This window comes from Tyto alba, unplaced genomic scaffold, assembly GCF_018691265.1.
Source record: "Tyto alba isolate M040663 unplaced genomic scaffold, T.alba_DEE_v4.0 Super-Scaffold_5, whole genome shotgun sequence".
Lineage (NCBI taxonomy): Eukaryota > Metazoa > Chordata > Aves > Strigiformes > Tytonidae > Tyto > Tyto alba.
In genome coordinates, this window is record NW_024881326.1 from 21,391,082 (window position 1) to 21,411,802 (window position 20,721).

The 20,721-nt window shown below is 50.0% G+C and overlaps 1 protein-coding gene across 3 annotated transcripts in view; it reads right to left on the reverse strand.

Annotated features, from left to right (window-relative positions):
- The window catches only part of FHL1 (four and a half LIM domains 1), a 33,560-nt gene that overhangs the window by 10,279 nt on the left and 2,560 nt on the right, over positions 1–20,721 (reverse strand). Inside the window, exon 1 of one of the 3 annotated variants that reach the window (XM_032993830.2) lies at positions 2,500–2,607. The exons of 1 other annotated variant lie outside the window; for it this stretch is intronic. In XM_032993830.2, the coding sequence (XP_032849721.1) occupies positions 2,500–2,521 (22 nt within the window). In that variant the 5' untranslated portion in view covers positions 2,522–2,607. Of the gene's footprint in view, positions 1–2,499; positions 2,608–20,721 lie in introns of those variants that run through there. One more of the 3 variants, XM_032993831.2, reaches the window with a different exon arrangement.

The following is a 20,721-nucleotide window of genomic DNA, read 5'->3' on the forward strand; positions in this document are numbered from 1 at the left end:
AGAAATGTCCCCCCACAAGAGCTATTGCATTAACACAATCCCCTGTCTCTCCCATCACCCCTGGGCTGGTTCCTCCCGGTTCCCAAAGGCAGAAGTGGTTTGCACACAAATGAAACCAAAGAACTCAGCAAGAGGAACTGAAGCCTAGCTGATAAGCAAAGTGCTTAGCACAGGATATGTGTTAATGTCTCTGGGGAACATGTTTAAATGTGATAAACCACCATGGAAGAACTTGAAGTGTGGTCTCTAAAAACAACCAGGGAAACTGTACTTAAACTTTACAGATTGTCCTGCCCTTTAGGAAACAAGATGAAGCTGAAGGTGTTAACCCTCTACCCTACACACAGCTGCATATTCTACTGCAACAGGGAAGGAAAAGAGCAATTGCTTTTTGAATCCATCAGGTTTATTTTTCTCAGCAGACTGAGTACACACAGCCCCCGCACCCCAGGCATTGGCTGCCCCTGCCTATTTCAGCTCACAACCTGGCACCCCCTGGCCTGTCACCTGAGTTACTATTCTCAGCATTCCTCTATGCAATGCCCCGTGGTCTGCTATAAATACCAGGAAATACCCTTAAAAGAAGGGTCCCATTAATCCAAAACGCAAAGCAACACTCAGGACTGCACCTCAAGGTCACTGGCACGCTGTCCTGGGCAACAAACAGTTGCAAAGACAAAGAAAAGAATGAAAGAAGTTATTTGCAGGTCATTTTTGCTGGGAGGGCTGGCAGTAACAAGTGGAGAGCTGTGCTCTCCCATTGCCAGGCTGGGACACGTGCGAGTCTCATACTCTATAATTCAAAAATTAGTCTGTTGATAAAATGGAAGCTTCTTTATTTAGAACAAGAACAGCTCCAAGTTCCTCGGGAGGCTGCCAAAAACATTCCCTACAGTCCTATTGCCACCATGTCTGAGCACATCTCAATCATCATTAAACCTTCACAGTTCCCCAGGGAAGCAGGGACGTTCTATTAAAAAAACACCACACTGCTCCAGCCCTGCAAACACTTCCCCCAGGGCTTGATTTTGCACTTAATACAGAGCTCAGCTAAGGCTAACAAGGCTCCCGGTGTTCACATGAGCCCTTCTCCTGCTGCGGAGGATTCACCCCCCCCCCGGGGCAGGCACTACCGTACCCCACGCAGCTGTCCCGGAGAGCGGGGCTCCCCGCGGGGCGCGGGAGCGGACGCTGCGCTAAAACTTGGTGGTGGCAGCACTCCGACCTCAGCGTCTGCTCAGAAGACACTTCAGCATTTTATATGACAGCACAACATCAAATCCGTGGGTCCTCGCCCCGGAGAGCGATGAGGAAGAAAACAAAGGTACAGCTGAGGGTATAATGAAAGGACGCTACAGCATCAGTCAGTCTGGTGGGCTGAAGTTCAAAAAATAGATGTCTTCTTGCATTTTAATTGGTCGCTCTTTTTAAACACCTTTGAGATGTTTAAAAATCCACAGAAGTCAGAATTTGCTCAGAAAGATACTTTGCATAGTGTATATCTGCGTCACACAAGCAAATCCTAAGTGGTTACATGTCATGCAAGAAGCCTCATGCTCGTGCCTCCACACTGTGACTTTCCTCCCCACTTTTGAAGGGGCTTTATGTTCCAAACCAAGTCTCGTGAGCACCACTGGCTCCTGGTGTGCAGCAGCTCGGTTTGATGCCCACAGGATCTGTGCCCCAAACTTGACACCCTCTCCCCAGGCACATCCACCCCTTGAGCTGTGTCTCATCAAGAGGTGCAATGGCACTGCCATTGTACATTGTGATGTAGGGCTGTAAATGCGTGCTGGACACACACACATACATGGTTAGCTTCTAAGAATCAGATAAGCATTTAAAAATCCCAAAGAGCATCCAATTGTCTGTAATTGGAGGTCTAGAGGAGTTTAGTCACGGATGGGAAGACACAACACATCTGCATGACGTGGGGGAAACGAAAAACATGCTCTCAAGATTCCTGGCAGTGTTAATGGGAAGCAAAAGTTAAAGTTTTCCTGTCACTGGTGAGGGGTCAGCCTGTTTGATCTACAAGACAAACACAGAGAAGTGGGAGTAACCACAAACTTCCCACCAGAGCAGACCAAGTCATCTGGGTTTACACACTGGGCTTCTACGTGCTCACTGCAATAACTGCCACAGCAAGCTTCCTGCAAGGAGGAGCATCATCCCCCATTTTCACCTAGTCTTCCTCAAATAACAGCTGAGCCCCAACCTTTCCAGGGCAGCAGGTACAAAAGCACTTACCATCCAATGAATTTTACAAAACAGATGAGGCGTCAACCACAGCTGCACTCCCAGTGCCAGTCCCCCACACTGGTTGCAAGCCCACTTGCCATCGTTAATTACAGCTGCAGATTGCTGAGGCTTAAGACTGTGTTCAAAAGTGTTATTTCTCTGGTGCAGGAGCCGGTTAGCAAAACCTTCCTCCCCCATTTCCCAGGCGTTGCAAGCACAGGGCTTCTCCCATAACACCCGGCCGCACGCCCACTTTACCTGTGTGCCTGTGGAAAGCCATGATTAGCAGCCCAAAGCCACCAGCAGCCCCTTAGGTAACAGAGTTCACAGTCTCTTGGCCGATAAGGAGCTGCCCCGTTTGATAACATACATTTAAACGGAGGCTATTAATACAGACGGGACTCCTACCAGATGTCCACTCCCCTCCCTAGAGATCACAACCTTAATCCCACTTGAAAATTCTTACCATTTTAGGTGATCTGAGGGAGAAGAATAGGATCCAGAGGCCTCTAGGTCTCTGTAGGCAACATGTAAATACCTGCCCAGCTACTCAGCACCCAAATTAGTCCCAAAGGCAGAGTGTGCCTCAGGAACTTGACCCCATGCTAGTACTATTTGGCCTTGGCTTTAGAGCTAGATTGCATCTCGTAAGAGTCCTGAGCTAAATTACAGACCCGACGTTAATTCTGCACTGCCATTGCTGAAGAGAAGAGGTGGATCACAGCCCCGCGGGGGCCGGAGGGGCTGCAGCCCCAGGAGCTGGCAAGGAGCTGTGGCCTGGCTGTAGGGCCCAGAAAGGACGTGGGTTGTACCCCCAGAGACCCAACTGACAGCCCACAGAAGTAATAGAAGGTACCTTCATGGTGGAGGTTAGACTCACCTTCAACACGAGGGTCATGCTGAAGTTTTACTGCCAGTAAAACTACCGTACCTGGTCCTCCTCCAGCTTTTACCCTAAGGAGGCTCAAGGCGTTAACTGCTCAAAGCGAGCGAGTCCCTGAACAACAGCACTCGGAAAGCCAGATGTCATGATTACAGGGCTTCTCTAGCATCTAACGGTCTGGCCTGGGCTCATTCCCCAGCACGTGGCTTAGAGAGAGCGCTGGCTCTTTTCTCAGGCATCCACGAAGCTCCCTGGGAGACCCCAGCTCCAACTGACCCACTCCCACCCAAGTCACGATGGGGAGCGGCGGGAGCTCTGGCCCAGGGCTCGCTCCCACGGGGACGCGCAGGCGGCAGCGGCCCCACGGCCGTGTGTTCCCTCCGGGTTATGCAATCGGCGGCAGCGCACGCCCAGGGCCGGGGGCCAGGGACACCCAGCTGCTAATCCCGCCTCGACACTGGCCGTGGGAAAGTCAGTTAGCCTCCCTGACAGCCGCTGGGAAGAGCCAATGTTTATCATTCCTTCCACAGAGCCCATCGCGGTGGTGTCTGGCCTCCAAACAGCAATCAGCATCTTCAGCCTGAGCGGCCCCGCTACACCAGGAACGTCTCCGCTTCCCTCTCGCGGAGGTTCCGGAGAGCTCCTCGACCACACACGCGTGGGCTGGGCACGCACTGCCTCCAGCCCCAGCCCCAGGCTTGGTGACCCCTTGGGCCTTCATGCCCATTCTAGGGCCCCCCATGCAAGGTCAGCACCTCACCAGCATCCCGACATCTCCGAGTTTCCAGCGTGGCCTGGAAAAGGCCACACTTGACAGCATGCCGTCCCAAAAGAGCACAGCATGGATCCACTTGTGTAGCAGATTGAGGCTGAGAAACATGCTAAAACACTAGCACACTGAAACGCTTTGGCTAGGAAAAAACCCAACGTTATTCTGCCCCAGCTCATCTATAAACTCAAGCAAATTGTTTGCATAATTCAGATGGTAACAGGAACCCTAACAACTGGTATTTTCCTGTGCTAATCTTGCAGCGCGCAGGGTAATATTTACAGACATGAGTTCATTTTTGGCAATGCACGTAGAGTTTGCACCATTAACCAGTCTCATTCCTTTCTAGTTCCCTACACAAAGAAAGCGCTGGCACTCTTCCGCTCAGCAGTCATTTCCTACTTCCTCCAGAATACCCTCGTATTTCAATTAGAAACGGTAACCTTTGCTCCCCCATCCTAAAAGGCGGAATAGCATTGCTGTGCAATGTCAGCAGCTGCCACGTCCCACCCCAGGGGCGGCTGCAATTCAGCAGCGGTTTGACAGCATTGCAGAGGCATGCGGAGAGTAGGGACGGACACACTTGGCCATCAAAACCTTCCACGTGCACAAATGCATGTGTGTTTGCAGCACAACAACAGGCATGGGCTGGAGGAGCTGGGCGGGAGAAAGCTTGGCCAAAAAACCAGAAGGAAGGTCCAGCCCTGTTGACGCTCACGAAGCTTCGCCGTGAAACTCCCCGGAGCAGCACTTCATGGCACAGCTCACTCTGCAAAGCCTCCAGTCACCCTCCAGGGCAGTCGGTAATAAAATGGCCATTTTGTTTGAATCCGTGGTCCTCTGGGTCAGTGCAGCAGGGATGGGCTGAGGAACAACCCTTGCCGAGAGGACAGGGTTGATCTTGGTTTCTTGGTTGGTTTTAGCCATAGGACCTTGGATAATTGCCACCTCCTCCTCGAGCCCCTCTTCGTCCCCACAAGCCCAGGTGATTAAACACACCGTTGTCGCAAGGTACAGCGCAAATACCAAGGAGGGGCATCATTGCCCTGTGAAGCATGGCAGGGAGCAGAAACCTCCAGGAAAGAGGGTGCCCCGGGAAGGTAACCACCTTGCCAGCCCTGTCTGCGCCCTTCCCTGCCAGCCAGGCACCACGCACCCACGGATCCCAGAGGGAAGGGTGCTACAAACATGTCAGCGAGTGCACATCGGGGCACGCAGGCTTGGGTTTTCATGTTTTTAACATTAAACCTGTCCTATAGGTTTTCAGGACCCCAGAGAGCAGGTCTGGACACAGTGATCCCATCGCACGGGTCTGACTGCAAACCGGCATGGCTGGGACATAGTGTCATCCACTTGGATAGACAAATGATTCACATTGTGGTTTCCAGAGTATTTTCTTGCCCTAACAATCCTGCCAGAAAAGGTCTGGGTGTCTCAGATTGCTCACACATCCTGCTGTCACTCAATGGGCAGAAAGTCCTAAATAGAGCCCTGTATAACCCAGGCATTGATGAACTATTAGTCACCATCATCAAAGAAAGAAGCAGGCAGCAGTAAATACGAGCAGGAGGGGAGCACCTGTCCACCTCTGAGGGTAATGCTGTACCTTCTGCTTCCATGCACGCTGCTTAGCAAAGCCTGCATAGAAAAGCACACTAGCCGTTCACCAGGCTCCCCACAAAACGAGAGCCCTGTCTTGTCCCCTGCCTTTCCTGCCGGGCACGCTCTCGCTCGGGCTGGGGGCTGCTGCTCTGACAGCACAGGACCCGCACGGTCCCATCCATCGGCCGGGCTGAGCCCAGCGGTTAGCCCCTGCTTGCCATTCTCACAAACACTTCTTCCTTTTCAAGTAACAGCACAGCAGATTCAGAGTTTTGGTTTGGTTTTGGGGTTTTTTTGTTTGTTTGTTTGTTTGTTTGTTTTTATTTTAAATCCATCTTAGGTTGCATGCAATGTGTGTTCTCCCACAGCAGAGAGCAGTCCTTCCACCCAACCTACTGCAGACCCCAGTTAAACTTCCCTTGGCTCTTCAGAGGCAGAAATGAAACTAAATATTAAAAAAAAAACAAAAAAAAAAACCAAACCCCCCCCCACACACACACACACACACATATATATATATATATATATATATATACACAAAGAAAGAGTTTGCAGGAAGCCAACCAATAAAGGAGTGGGGCTTAAGACACAACTACAGGTCTCTCCAAGAAAAAGCCCACCTTTGCCCTTGCAGCTGGTCCATCAGCAGGACCGAGGAGGCAGCAGCCCCACTGCCACAGAAACGCCGGGCAGGTTTGGGATCCCGGGCTGACACCAGGGGCTGATCCAGCCCTCCAAGCGCCCAGTATCTCCTGTGCTTCCTGCTCCCAGCACCGGCTCCGCATGGTGAAAGGCACTGCAGAGCCGTGTTTGCAGACCACCCAGAGAGGGCTGCCAGAACGGGCCCTGCTCCCCCCCAGCCAGGGACCCTGCGTGCCACCCCCAATCACATCGGCGCCAAAAATGGGGAGTTTCCACCTTGTCCTTTCAAACAGCCAGTTCAGTTCCAAACCAGACAGTTTCTCTTTGAGGTAGTATCACAAAAAAAAAAAAAAGCTTCAGAAGACTCAAACCTGGCTCAGTTCCCCCATTCTGTATAGAAGGATGCGCCTCCACAGCCCTGAAGCATCCTGCAAGCACGAGACAGAGACGCCTTGGTTCACCCACATCCAGAGCAAAACCAGCAAGGACCTCACAGCAGTGACAGAGGGGACGAGCACACCAGCAGTCAGGCAAGCCCTGTGCCCTCAGGGGGGGCTCTGGAGAAGGGAATGGGCAGCACATGGCAGAGGCACACAGTGTGTTTTTCCCTTTCTTCCACGCTGAACTCCAGCCCACGGCTGGGTGAGATCTGTGTGCTGAGCCTTTTGGTGCCAAGGGAAGATTTTAGGACCAGCTATGGAGGTAGGGATTGAGGAACTGGGAATACAGACACAGACTGGGTGACCCTTCATGAACTCAGACATCATGTGAGTAGAAACAAAAGGGGGAAAAGAAGGCAGGATAAGAAGAGAGAAAAAAATAGGGATGAGGGTGTAGTAAGAGGCAGGAAAGAATGATCAAGAGATAACGGACCTGGAAATAAAGGCATCTGAAAAATAGCAGAACTGGGAAGAGATATGAACTGGGTTTTTCCCATCTGCCTCCATCCACAGGCTGGAGTGTTTCCAGGACTATTCCCATGGCAGCTCCACATTTATTTCCCTGCTGCCATCTGCTCTGCAGCTCCCCTCCACACACGCTCCCGACTGGCACCTCTCCCCGTCACCTGTTGCTGACACGGCAGACCTCTGCCTGCCTGCTGCTGAAAGCCAAGTGACACCAAGGCCCCGGGGAGGGGGGGAGCGTCTGCACATAAATCAAGAGCTGCTTTGTAGACCCAAAGCTTTGTTCAGCTCCTGTCCCCCGCTCCAGGCTATGTCAGGGTTGGAGAAGGGAAGCGGCAGCGTGCTGGGGCGCAGGCACCATCCAGACCCGTGGCAGCAGCCCCAGGACACGCAGGAGAGGCTGCAGCGGTATCAGCTGCTGCACAGGGTTGGCCTTGAATCAACTGCACAAGAAAGTCCACTTCCTCCTGCCCCTGCTCCCTCCTCTCCGTGGCTCTTTGCTGCATTACAGATAAGATGCCAAGACTGTATCCTCCAGCAGCAAGGATGCAGAGCGCCTGCTGTGGCCCCTACAGTTAGATTTAGACCTTCAGTACGAGCTCAAAAAGGGACAGTCCCAAAAGGCTGAAGATTTTTTTTTTTTTTTTTTAAATCTCTTAGACAAATTGATTAGGTTAATATCCTGAGCCGTGTTTCTCTTTCCAGCTCTGTCTCCCATGTCCTTCTGCCTCGACTCAGTCTGCAGGGAGGAGCTGTGGGTGGGCAGGCAGCAGCCTGGGAGGCTCGGCAGGCTGCCCGCAAGCCCCTTGCATAAACTGCAAGGTGAAAACAACAGGTCTGAATGTGCCTGGACATCAGCCAACCCTAAGGGGACACAAAGACTTCCTTCGCTCCTCTTGGGAGAAAGATCCACACGTATTGCCAAGACTGGTCTGATTCAGGTGCCTTGTAAAAGCATCAAGCCCATAACTAGGCTAAAATGACTCAAACACAGCATTCACCTCTTCCTTCGAGGCAGCCTTATAGCTGCATCGCGCCCAGATCCACCCAGTAGTGCCCAGTTTGAGCAAAGCAACCTCAACGCACTGCAGGCAAACGCGAAGTCCTCCTCAGAGGTCATCTGCCCCGAGAGGAGCAGAAATCAGCTGGTTCTTGCAAGTTCATTTAGCACAAAAGCAGCCGAAGGCGCAGGAATAAAGAGTGCAGCGTTTAGGAGGGGAGATGAGCCGGCAGGCACAGGGGGAGAGCCTGCGTGTCCGGGCACATGGAGGAAGGTGATGGTCTCCGGGTTAGCACCTGGCAGGGCCACCTTCTCACCCACACTGGCCAGACCCCGGCACTCAAAGCTCCCACGAGGAGCTCTGGGGTTTCTGCTCACCGCCACTTTTACCGGGGCTGGTGTGGTCCTCGGAGGAGCCCTCCCTGGGGCCAAGCAAGCTTTACCACAACTCAGTTATTACCCCAGGTTATAACCCCAAAGCTTCACGCTCAGGACAGCGGAGGTCCTTAGGGCGATCTTGGCCAGCTGCAGAGGTCTGTTTGTTCAAGTTTAGATGCAGTCACATGGAGGAGGAATGACCAGTGGAGTCAAACATGAGGCAGAAGTTTTGCCAGTCACAGCTCTTCCCTCATGGCTTAGCCCTGGCTTCAGAGCTGAGAAAAGTAACTTAAGTCCCTGTCAAATAAATACCAGACTGATCCCAGCCAGGCAGCACAGCAGTCTTTTCCAGGAAAGAGGAGGTCTGATGAACACTCACAGCAATATAATCCTACCATACCCACACAATAAATGCTCACGTCGGGGCTTCACCAAGTTGTTAGTGAGCCATCACTGAAATAATATTTCACAACCTCCATTACGCTCTCTGCACTCCTAATTGTTTTCAATTACTTCTCATAGACGCGGCAGCTGGCTGAGCGATGCCCTCCCCCAATGAAGTTAAACAGCTCACTGTGGAGAGCACAGAAGGAAGTTCAACTCTTAGTTTGCATCACTGCTTGAAAGCCGGGTTGTTCACCTTCCCTGGAAATCCACCCACTACAAATCAGAAATCAGCAGCTACCCAGACGTCAGCTACAACACACATGCCCTCCAGCATCCCCCCCCCAGGTTTCCAGTAGCCCTGCCGTCCTCCTGCGTGCATTCAGCAGGACCTGGCAGCAAGAAAGACTTGCAAGGTGGGCGCTGCAGGCTACTCCCAAGATCTTCCTCCAAAGTCTGGGAATGCTTTTGGTGTGAAGTTTTCTAGCAAAACGTCACATTCCCGGGAAGCTGCTGGGCAGACAGTTCTGCAGACCTCCTCTGTCTGCCCCCACAGCACAGTGGGCCAAGACAAAATCCCACACAAGCGGTGCTCTGCAAGACCAAGGAGCTCTGGTCTTTGCCCTTTATTTTCAGGGGAGGAGAAGAAAAGGCTGCGTGTGGATGGACTGTGATTCTGGCAAAACATCCTCCAGAAATTCAGCACATGGGAGACACCGAGGATGGAAAACTTCAACTCAGGTGGTCAGAGAAGGGTGAAGGAAAAGTTTCTCAGAAAAGGGCTGGGCAGAAGCATGCTAACGGGAAGACAGGCCACCGCTTCAATGAGAAGGACATGCCCTTCCGAGCATCGGCATGCCGGTTGGGAAGAGTCCCTGGCATCCAGCACACCATCAAAGCACCGCCTGAACATGGCACAGGCCCAGCGCTGATTTAGAGCTGCCAGGAGCCAGCCCTGGTGTGGGGGTTTAACAGGACAACCAGCCCATTACCCTGGGCACAGGACGGTCGCCTTGAGCAAGATTAGCATTTGGCTATCTACACCTTAAAGTTGTTAGACAGTGCTGGTGGCTGAAAGGGCCAAATCACCCTTGTTATGTGGCCACTTTAAAAATAACCTTTCCCAAAGACCCACAGTGCATAACCCTGCGTCTGTCTCTGCTCCAAGAGCCGAAGGAGATCGGCTTGCAGGGCTGATGGGTATTTTTGGGCACTCTGACTAATTGTCAGGACACATGCTGGGCATTCTTTAGAAGGAAAAACAAAGCTGCAAAGTCCCTTCCAGTGAGGCTTATGGGGTTGGATTAGTCACAAAAGTCATTCTCAGAAACCTCTGCTTTGGGAGGGTTTGATGTAACCTCCAACTGCAGACACGTGCATTGTAAAATGGAAGAAGGGGTCAGCTTCCTCGCACCCTGACACAACCAAGGCTCAGCCAGGCTGGGCCACGCTGAACCCACAACAAGGGCAGGAGAAGTGAAAACCTTTCACCTTGGTGTGGCTTCAAATTCACAACTGCTTTTTTTGGCACTGCATCACACGGGCACGCACTGGCTGTGCCGGGGGGCGTGCTCGAGGGCAGGCTCAAGGAGAAGACACCCACAGGAGGGGGGTGAGGAGACCCACACCAGCACCTGCCCGCTGGTGAGCTGGAGCCGTGGTGCAGCCTTCTAAGACACCTTGCTCTGGCCCTGCGTTATCACACGTTTCCTCTGCTGAAACGGTTGCCGTTCAACTTCCCCCTTTGCCCAGGCTTAGTTTGTGGCCAGAGTCGACCTCAGACACCATTCATGTTAATATTTTGCAGATTGGCTCATCAAGCGTCCTGTTAAAGCCCTGTTCATTTAACAGCCACGCATCACACTGCTCAGCCAGGCTCTTTGCCTCTCTCCAGTCGCCGGGAAGTCGGAGCCCTTGCCAGACTAGGAGACCACTCACACTGGTCCTACTGAACTTGCCTTTGCTGCTCTTTCCCAAACTGACCTCCAAGAGACTAAGGACTCAGGCAAAACCAGACAAGTCAGTCAGACTTCCAGAACAGCCTGCAGCCCTGATAAAGGAGTATTTTGCCACCCGTGTCCCTCTTCCCCCTTCCACGCTCAGGAGCAAGGGACTCCCAGCTCAGCAACTCCAGAGCCTCAGTGCACTGCAGCCAAATGTAAAGTCCTCCTCAGAGACCATCTACCCTAAGAGGAGCAGCATTATTTCAAGTTCATTTACCATGAAAATAATAATTTATTTTTAAAAGAACCTGATTTTTGGTGGGGTTTTTTGGTGTTTTTTCCTTTTTTTTGGTGGTTTTTTGTTTGTTTGTTTTTGTTTTGGTTTGTTTTTTTTTTGTTGTTCATTTGTTTGGGGGTTTTTTTGTTGTTGTTGTTTTGTTTTTTGTTTTTTTGTTTTGTGGTTCCTTGATGCTTCTTCTTCCAAGGGCATCTTTCACCAATATGATCACCTCAACAGCACTTCACTGGTACGCCAGTTTAAGCCAGCACTCATCCAGCTCAGTTTAAGTGATAAGCGCACAGACACTTATCAAAACAACACATAAAGCACCTGTGTGCAACACCACCACAGGGTGTGCTCTGCCTTTCAGTCCAGAAGCTGTTGTGATGCTTTAAGCCTTGCTGCTGCCTCACCCCGTGCCACTGGCCCGCACACTTGTGCTTTCCCCTTTTTCTGCCATATATCAAACCTTGCTCTTTTCATTCAGCAGAAACACTGCACCAAAAGCACACACATTTCAGGGTGACAAGAGCTTTCTGAAGTCTCCACCAATGCTTTCTGCATATTTTTCCCCCCAAGCTGCACAGCAATTTCCACTGAGGATAAGTGTTGTCAATTCAATTTCTAATAACATCATTAAAATGTATGAGCCATTTCTCTGGAGTCAGGGATAATATTTTCAAAGTGTCTGCGTGATACAGGAATGTAAATCTGATTTTTCATAAAGTGATAAGGATCCCAGGTCTCCCTGGAAATCATGTCAGATCAGAGCTGGGCAAGGTCTACAATAAAAATCATTCTCCATAGGATCAGTTAGAAAACATTGTTTCTCATTTTATTAAAAAAAAAAAAAAATATATATATATAGGAACAAATATCTGTAAATCTTTCATCAGGTTTAAGATTCAATTTCAGCCAAAACCAGAGAGATGCAGCCCAGAACAGCTCTCAGCCCATGGGCAGGAGCCCAGCCCTGGTTTGGAACATCCCAGCTGACCGCTCTCATCTGCAGGATGTTTTGGAGGTGGGGAGCAGGGGAATTCTCCTCCCCACTCTAGTGTTTTGGATAACCAAGCAGAATTTCGGTTGCTTTTGTGTCATTGAAAATACTAAGATCAGTAAACCAGTACTTGGCAAGAGACAGTTCAGCCCAAAGCAGTATGGAGAGGCAAGGTTATTTAAGCTGCTAAATTTAATTTGCCCCCCCATTTGCTGAAGCAGCAAACACCTTCATCTGCCACCTCCACAGGGACAGGCCAGGGCGCTCAGAGGCAAAAGAAGGTCCTCTCTCCTCTGCCACACTCCCAACTGAGGGTCTCATAGCAGCACTGCACGTTACAGCATTTCTACCAGCGCTCACTGTGGGCTCTTACATTTATTAAACACAAACCTTGGAATAAGAAAAATAAGACACTTAGAAGAGTGCCTGATTTTAAACATAGAAATAAACCAAGTGGAGTTGGTACAACCACTTATGTGTTTGATTAAGCCATCCTCTGCTCTGTGGCTGGATCCAGGCCCAAAAAAAACGATTTTGTTTTCTTATTCAAGCAGCAGTGAGACAATAAATTCAGGAACAACGAGTAACACAGTCTGCAAAGAGAAACAGCTCTTCTCCATACAATTGCTGCTAGCTGTCAAACTACTGTCCAAATCAAACTAAGAGAATCAGCTCCATGTGACAAAAAAGCAGCGCTAATTGCACGCAAGTGCCAGAGAAAACTGTCAAAAAGCTAAAGCAGATGTGAAAGAGTGGCTTGCTTTCTTTTAAAACCAGCTTGTGCAGCTGCATTGCATGAGAGCTCACAAGCGCCCGTGTCCTGGTGGGAATGCTGCAGGACAATGGGGAAAGGGTGAGGCTTCCAAATCATCAAGGACTTTCGCCGCAATAGCAAGGACTCTGCTGTCCTACTGATAAAGTTACACCTCTTGAGCCAGACCATCTTCTCAGCTGTGCTAGAGCAAGCCCAGTAGCAAGCCTTGCCTGCTTTATGCCAGTGTTGAGCAAGGTTAGACTTGGTCCTGGCCAAGACTAGGAGCTGCAAAGTACAGCAGTGTTTTTAGTTGCCCAGAGACAGCCAAAAAGCAAACACGCCTTGATACCAAGTAGGTGAAACAGTGGGGTGGGGACACTGCTGGGGGAGGACATGGGGAAGAGAGACAGTGCAGGTCTGCGGGGATGCCTGTCCCACTCCCAAACAGTAACGCCCACTGCCCGGCCCCATGATAAAGAGGGGACTTAAAGGAATATCAAACACCACGTGCAAACAATTCATACAGATGTTAGGCATGTTGTGCCTCATCTCCACAGAGCTGCTGACAGCAAAAAATAAAATGCCACGGAGCGGTTCGTTAGCTGCCTGCCAGCTCAATTAGGGGCAACATGGGGGAGGCGGTGGAAGGAGCTGCACTACACCGCGGAGTCACGCCGCCTCGAGCCGGCTGCTGGGACACCGCCGAGAGCACCACCGACGGCCAGCTCCAAAAGGCAGATGCTTGCAGGCGAGCTCACGCCTCTCTCACCCAAATCTCACTTAGTATAACTCCTCACGTTAAAATCGCCTTCTTTCAAACGCCAACCTGTTAGGGTTTCATGAAGCCCTTCCCTAGAGCCGATGGCTGAATGAACCGGTGGCCGTGACAGAGCTGCTCGTGATGCTGAGAGATTTGGTCATGTCACTGAAGCATTTCCCACAGGGATCCAGAAAGGAGCTGGAAGAAATCCACCCACAGGCCTGGACCACACTTGCAAGAGCTCAGAGACAGATCATTCCATGCTTGCAAAATTATAAGAGACTTCCAAAATACAAAAGTACCCTGCTGAAACCAGTGCCCTTTTTATAGATGCAACCTTCATCCCTTGCTCCAGAAAGGCATGAGGTTAATCCAAAAAAAACCAAACTGTGTTATTGTACCACGTGAGTAGGTTCATGGATTACATTAGGGGCTTAGCTTTTGTCAGCATTTGTGCTGTTGATAATGGTTATCTGTTTTTAGTCACTGGTAACTATGTCTTAAAAGATATGGTAAAATCCATCAGTGGGCCTCTGGTAAGTGGCTTATGCATTGCGTCATCAAGACAGCTGCCAGGCAATATGCTGCTGTATTTCTATATTATTTCATGATGTATTTGATAACTCAGCAATGAGGAGAAAAAAAACAAGAAAAGGGAGCAGCAGAGACCACTGCCACACCTTTGTCAGCCTCTCCCCTGCAGCATTCTAGCACAGAGGGACAGGCAGTACTTCTTCCTACAGATGGACTTTTTTAGTTAAAAATCATATTTCTTCAGAAAATACAAATTCACTGAATGCAAGTACATCTGGAAACATCTCCGCTTTAGCAGAGGAGGGTGCAGGATGCTATTGGAGCCCTGCCTGGACCCCTCCTGGCTGGGCTGCCAGAGACCAGGAGCAGCACAGGCTCCTCGCCAGCCAGCAGCCCCGAGAGCCCCTTCCACCTCCAACCTCCATCACCCGGGTCTCCCATCTCTCCGCTTGCAGCGGCTGCTCCCGGAGAGCCCCGGGTGCCCTGGCAGGAGGTGACCCCAGAGCCTGTCCAAGCACAGGTCCTCCTGACACCTAGTGTCGCCTGCGGGCTTATTCCTGGGAGCAACTGCAGGGACAGGCAGACGCAGAAAGCTGCCAAACCCCGCCACTAGCGTCAGCCCTTCAAAAGTCAAGTCCTGATCTACTTAAACTGGGGATACTTCAGGGTGAAGTAACCCCAGAGCCCAAATTTTCGTGTTCCTTCCCCAGGTACGTTGCAGAAGAGTGTGAGGTTTTTCCAAGTCCTTGCTCCAGTCCCTGGAGTGGCAACAGGGGAGAGGCTGTGCCCACCAAATACTATCTAACGAGCTGTTTACAACCAGCCCTTCTCTACAAGCCGGATATCTCAGTTTTCCCCACAATCCTTGCACAGGGAGAGGTTTCCAATATAGGGAGATGGTGGAGGAAGCCACCTCTGCAGCACCTTAACCCACCCCCAGGGCTCTCCAGCCCATAGTCCCACCAGGAATGTCATTGCCACACTTCCAGGAATTGTAAAATCCCAGGCTCAGCAAACAGCCTCACGCACCATCCCCTGCACAATCTCGTTTACGAGGCAAAACCTCTCTGGCAAAACAGCTCGCACAGCATCCAAATGTCAGTGGAGCAGACAGCATTACCGGCTCTGGCTCCCTTTCCATCCGGCTGCTCCAGCTCAAGCAGCGCCGCTGCTCAGAGGATGAGCTCATCGCTATTTCAGGTTGAACTTGCACTTGGCAATCTCCCTGGTAACCAAAACAAATTACTCATCGGTTTATCACAGATTTATTGGTTGTTTGTTTCAGTGTCTAGTGAAGTACACAGAGAGCTTCACCACATTACAGCACCAGCACAGACTGGGGTATCAGAGCGGGGAGAATGATATTTACAGTCATTGCTATGGAGATGGGCTGCATTAGCACTGGAGGTCAGAGGGAAAGATGACTTTGGGCCTGACCCCAGTGACATGAAACCAAGAAAAAGAGATGTGAGGCACAGCCTTTGCTCACACACCCCACAGGTGACCCTGCATGGCAGCCCTCTGCCATCCCAGACCCCAGGCAGGCGTTACAGCCTCCCCCAGCACATCAGAGAAACCAGGGAGATGATATTTGCAATCCCGAAATCAAAAAAAAAAAAAAAAAATCTTTCCTTGAAACAGGTATCAGGAGAGTCTGACACTAGCATATCCACTAACACCAGCCATCATCAGCTTCATTTCACATGTCAGGACTATGAGGACACAGGACAGTTATAGGACTTGCTGCCTGTTTATTCTCTTGGGCAGGAATTTCTTCCCGTTCATCATTATATGCATCAGCACAAAGGGCACTGAAAATCCAGGAAAGCAGGACTGACCCCAGGGTAGCTCCCTGCTCTGATCTGCAACATGTAGAGTGCTTGAAAGAGATCAGCAGTGTCCATTTTCCTGACCTGAGCCAAGATACAGCTCAGAAGTTAACTAAATCGCCTCTTACATTTAACAAAGCGTTAGGGTGGTTGTTTGGTTTTTTTTGTTTGTTTGTTTGTTTTTTTGTTGGTTGAGGGTTTTTTTACTGAATCTGTTTTTACAAGAAAAAAAAAACTCTACCCTGAACAGCTCAACCAGCAAGCTGAAATGTTGGTCAAGATATGTAACCCCTGGCTAAGCCCCCAGTCCATCCTTCTGAAATGAAACCAGGCAGTTTGTGTCCCTTGCCTGCTGCAAGAAACCCATCCCATCACAGAGACCAATCCAGAGTCAAAGCTCCCACCTCCAGCTAAAAATCATTGCAGTGATAATGGTATAAGAGAGAAGATTACGGCAAGAGGTAGATGCTCATGCATCCTTCAAAGGAAATCGGGACAGAACTAGAGATTTACAACCCCACTGAGTGCCTTTGTGCTTATCTCCTGTCCTGCTCCGGTGCTGCCACCCGAGCCATTTTCAGAGGCAGCACTGAAATATGTTATACATCAAGTGGCATTTACCTGGCAGGCTGTCCCAGAGGGGAAGCATGACTGGCTTTCAATGGGCAGAGCAAGGGTAGATAGGAAACAGTATTTGCATGTGTTGAGTGAAATATATAGCTCTGTGTATTTTTAAAGTGGCATGAGACCAGAGGGAGAGAGAGATTCTTGCACTGCTCATTACTGCCTCTCCTATGGTACTGTCAGAAGCAAGACCACGTCAAGGCGACTGTTAGAGATCATCAGGGAATTTTTAAGTGGAAGCAAATCGTGAGGAATTACTTAAATCTCTGAACGAGGACCACACCCCCCTGTGATTCTGGAGGTGCTGTCTGTGTTTGCATTCCCCCAAACCACCGCCCGCCCTGCGGTTAATGCTGTACTAAAGAGCAGGACACGGTGCCAGGCCCCCGGGATGCTTTCAGGATCCTGACGCTGCCTCTGTGGGCTGTTCATCTGAAGAGACGTCAGCCGGAACGACTCATCCAGCCTGTCCTCTGGATTAGGTAAATCATGCTAGAAAAATCTCTGTAGTACCCAGCAGCAGCACGAGTACAGACAGCTGTCCCAGGGCAGCACATCTTCTGGGATGCAGGCAGTCCTGGGGACAACACACCTATGGGGTATTTTAAAGAGCTCTTTGCTATGCCAGTTCAATGAGAAGAGGTGTAAACCAAGAGGCACAGAACAAAGTAGAAAAGGGTCAAGAGTCCAAAAAACGAGATAAGACAGAAGCTGGAAAGCCAGGCAGGCTGTGCCTCAGAAGTGACTAATTCCAAACCTTTGCTCCAATGTTTATTATAGAAAAGAGCAGATAAGAAAGGCGGATGATGGTAACAACTGCCAGGGGCAGCCAGTCCCAAGTTAAACAAATAGCAAATGCCTTGCAAGTAGCCTGCCAAGTCAGAATGGTTCCCACAACTTGGGGCATTTCTTTAGAAGAAAGTACATTATTTTCTTCCACCCCAGCATCCTATCAGATGTGGGGGAAGCTATATTTAGGGTGGTTTCATAGTTACGCTTAGGGGGATCTTTGGTCAGAGACCACTGGAAGCACATGAAGAATGAATATTCCCAAACGAAGGCATTGGGGAAGAGCTGGGAGCCAATTCCCTGCAGGAAAGCCAACTAGCAACCACTGTGGGCTGCACCAGCCATGGGTTTAGTGTGATGAACCACTTGTATTTTTCTTAGCAAAGGAAGAAAGGCGCATCCAGCACACTGGTTCATAAGACAGTTTTGGAGGATTGAGTGCATTTTTCACTGTCTCTGGACAAACAAAACAGTGGAGAGCAATTCTTGCTCTGCCAGAAGCTTTAAGTCCTCTGCTGCTTAGACACTGGTGTAACACAAGAACCCTCACATACTGAGGCAGCTGCTTCAGCATTAAAGCTAGCCTGAAGCAAAATAGGTGGATTATAGACGTCTGTACCAACTGTGCCTCCCAACAGGAGTCCCTCAGCATCTCTAGCACATGCAGTTGTTTGTTAAGAGTGGTCTCTTCAACCCATCATTTCAGTAGACAGACACCACTGGAGACAGCCATCATTTGATTTGAAGCTCCCCCTATCTCAAAGCATCATAAAGCATGAAGGTCTCTGATGTCTGGAAGACAATTGGGAGGATTTTCCAGGAGGGAAAGCTTTTCTAATTTTTTAACTACTTCTCCTGTTCTACCTCCCCGTCTACATCACAGAAGAGACATCAAAACAGACTCATTTCACTGTAGCTCTGCAATTCAACAAGAAAACTGACTCTGAAACACTTTGGTCCAAGTTATTAAGCATCAAGCTATACCTATCACCCTGTGAGGCAGATTTTAGTCTCCCCTTTTCCACTCTGCTCTGGTTTCCCCTTTCCAGGGGTAGAAAGATGTTAGAAACAAGAAAGCCAAAAATCTGGCCTGCAGTGCTTGTTGCCAGCAGGAATAGTTTTTTCCTGTTCTTCATTAGAGGTCTGGGTTGCAACTGGTATTCAGCATTTGATCCCAACAGATCACAAATGCAGCTGTATCCAAGGTCTTTTAATCCCTCACAGTTAAGGGCTGTCGACTGCCCACTCACGTGCCGAACAGCTGGCTCTGCTGAGCAGGAGGAAGAGGTGCATTCCAAATTACATCAATCGCTAGGGTCACCTCAACGAACAAAATAAAGATCCACATCTATGGAATGAGTGGGTCTTCTGAAAACACCAATCTGAAGTCAAGAGATTTTGAATTTCCTATTTACAAAAATAATGCAATTCTGTAAGCAGCATCCAAACCAAAATTGTAACTCTGTCTTAAAGTTTCCAGTCAGGCGCACAGCAAAATACCAGCCCTTCCACACTGGGCTGCAGCTCCATCACTGTCGGGAACCCTGTCCTGGCTCCCCAACCTTTTTATAGGGCACTCTTTAATTTAGCCATTTTTGAAAAAGTGCTTCCTCAGGACCCTGTTTATCCCATTCCAGAGTGGTTATAATGCAATTCTTGCCCTGCTTTTAAATAGCTCCAAAGCCCTAAATGTCATTTTAGCCCAGTCCTGCCATAGGACGCAAACCCTCTTTGCCAGCTCTTTAGAAGGAGATGAAAAAGCTAGAGAAGCACAAGAGCATCCATCCATCCATCCATCCGTTCCCCCAGACAACATCACGCTCTTGCTCCGACAGCAGGAATTTGCTCTGGCAGCATTCTTGGCACCACACAGGCCTGACTCACTCTGAAAATATCAAGGGCCACAGTCTGCTTCAGTACGTGCGGGGAGGATGCGTGCCGCCCCGCCAAGGTTTTTGTGTGCCTTTCCGCATACCAGCTTGGAGCAGAGCAAAGCCTTTGCAGGAAAAACTTTGAGCAGCAAGACGAGTCACTCTCTGGTAGGAGATTTTTGGCTGGGGAGGGCGAACACGTGGTAGCACAGCACCTGCATCCCCTGGGACCGAGGGTAAAAAGCTGGGACAGGGCTCTCTTTTCCTGCCGCCCTTCCCCTCTTTGCACCCTGCCTGCTTTGCAGGGCTCCCTCCCAGCACATAGATCTCATTTTAGCCCAACTTTCTGACAGCCTCTAGACACCGCAGGACTACTTCCCTGCACCAAGCAACTCATAATCCTTCTTTAAGGGACTTTATTCCACCCATTTACACATCATTTCAGAACCCAAGTTTCTGCAGTACTTTCGCTAAGTCTGCAGGCTCTCTTCGGACACAGGTGGAGGGTTAGCAGGGAGAAAAACTCATCATGGACCAGCCACGGCCTCTCAGCTCTGATTCATTCCCACAGAAGCCAGCTGGGGTGATGTCCCCAGAGCCGTCTCTGGGCTGCCCATCTACAAAGAAGCCCCAGTCAAAGCACATCAGGGAGTCAAAACACACTGGGCTATATCCTGTCTCTGGACCTCAGGGAAGCCTCAGTGACTTTGCTCCTACAAGTGGCTGCAAACAGGGCTTTTACTGGACCCAGAGATAAAAGAACTGAAGCCAAAATATATGGCATAGTCCTTCTAAAACCGTGCTGCAGAAGTGGAAGGATGCATTTATCTAAAGAGCATTTAATCCTTTGGAGTCCTTGTGTCTCAAGAGCCATCTGCTTAAAGCTCCTCTCCAAATCAGGGTATCTAAATGAAACATGAGGTCTCTTTCTCCCTCCCACACTCCCTCTGCCAAAAATCAGACATGAAACAACTGATCTCAGATATTTCTGCTTTGTTACTCTCCCTGTCTGCATCCTCGGTAATAAAGAAATGCAAAAAAAGAAATCCCAGTGAATCACGCTGAAGTATTTTGACTTACAATGCATTTTTTTGTTAGTAAAATCACAGATTGGGTCTGGGAAGATTTACTGTAGAGACAATTATTTCCATTACCTTTTCAAGCAAAAGCGATTCCACATTTCTGAAGTTACAGAATCACATCTGAAATCTCAGTGTTGCTACCTTTGCCCTCCTACGTGCAGGGGGCAAGGTGACGATGGCTGGGGACCACGAGGGTGGGAAGCAGGCACCGGCAGCGTGGCTCAGCCCTCCACGCACCCCCACCTCAGTGTGAGCCCAGGGGAAGCCGAGCCCCCAGAACTTGCCCGTTGCTCCCCGGGAAGCTGCTCTGGTTTAGGAGCCTACCCAAAGCCCGAGCGGACTTTGCACATCGCTGGTGGTGAGGCTCACCTTGCTGCACATAATGCCACTGGGGCTTCAGGTCTAAGCAGCACCACAAAAAGGGGAAGTGCGAAACACACATTGGACTGGG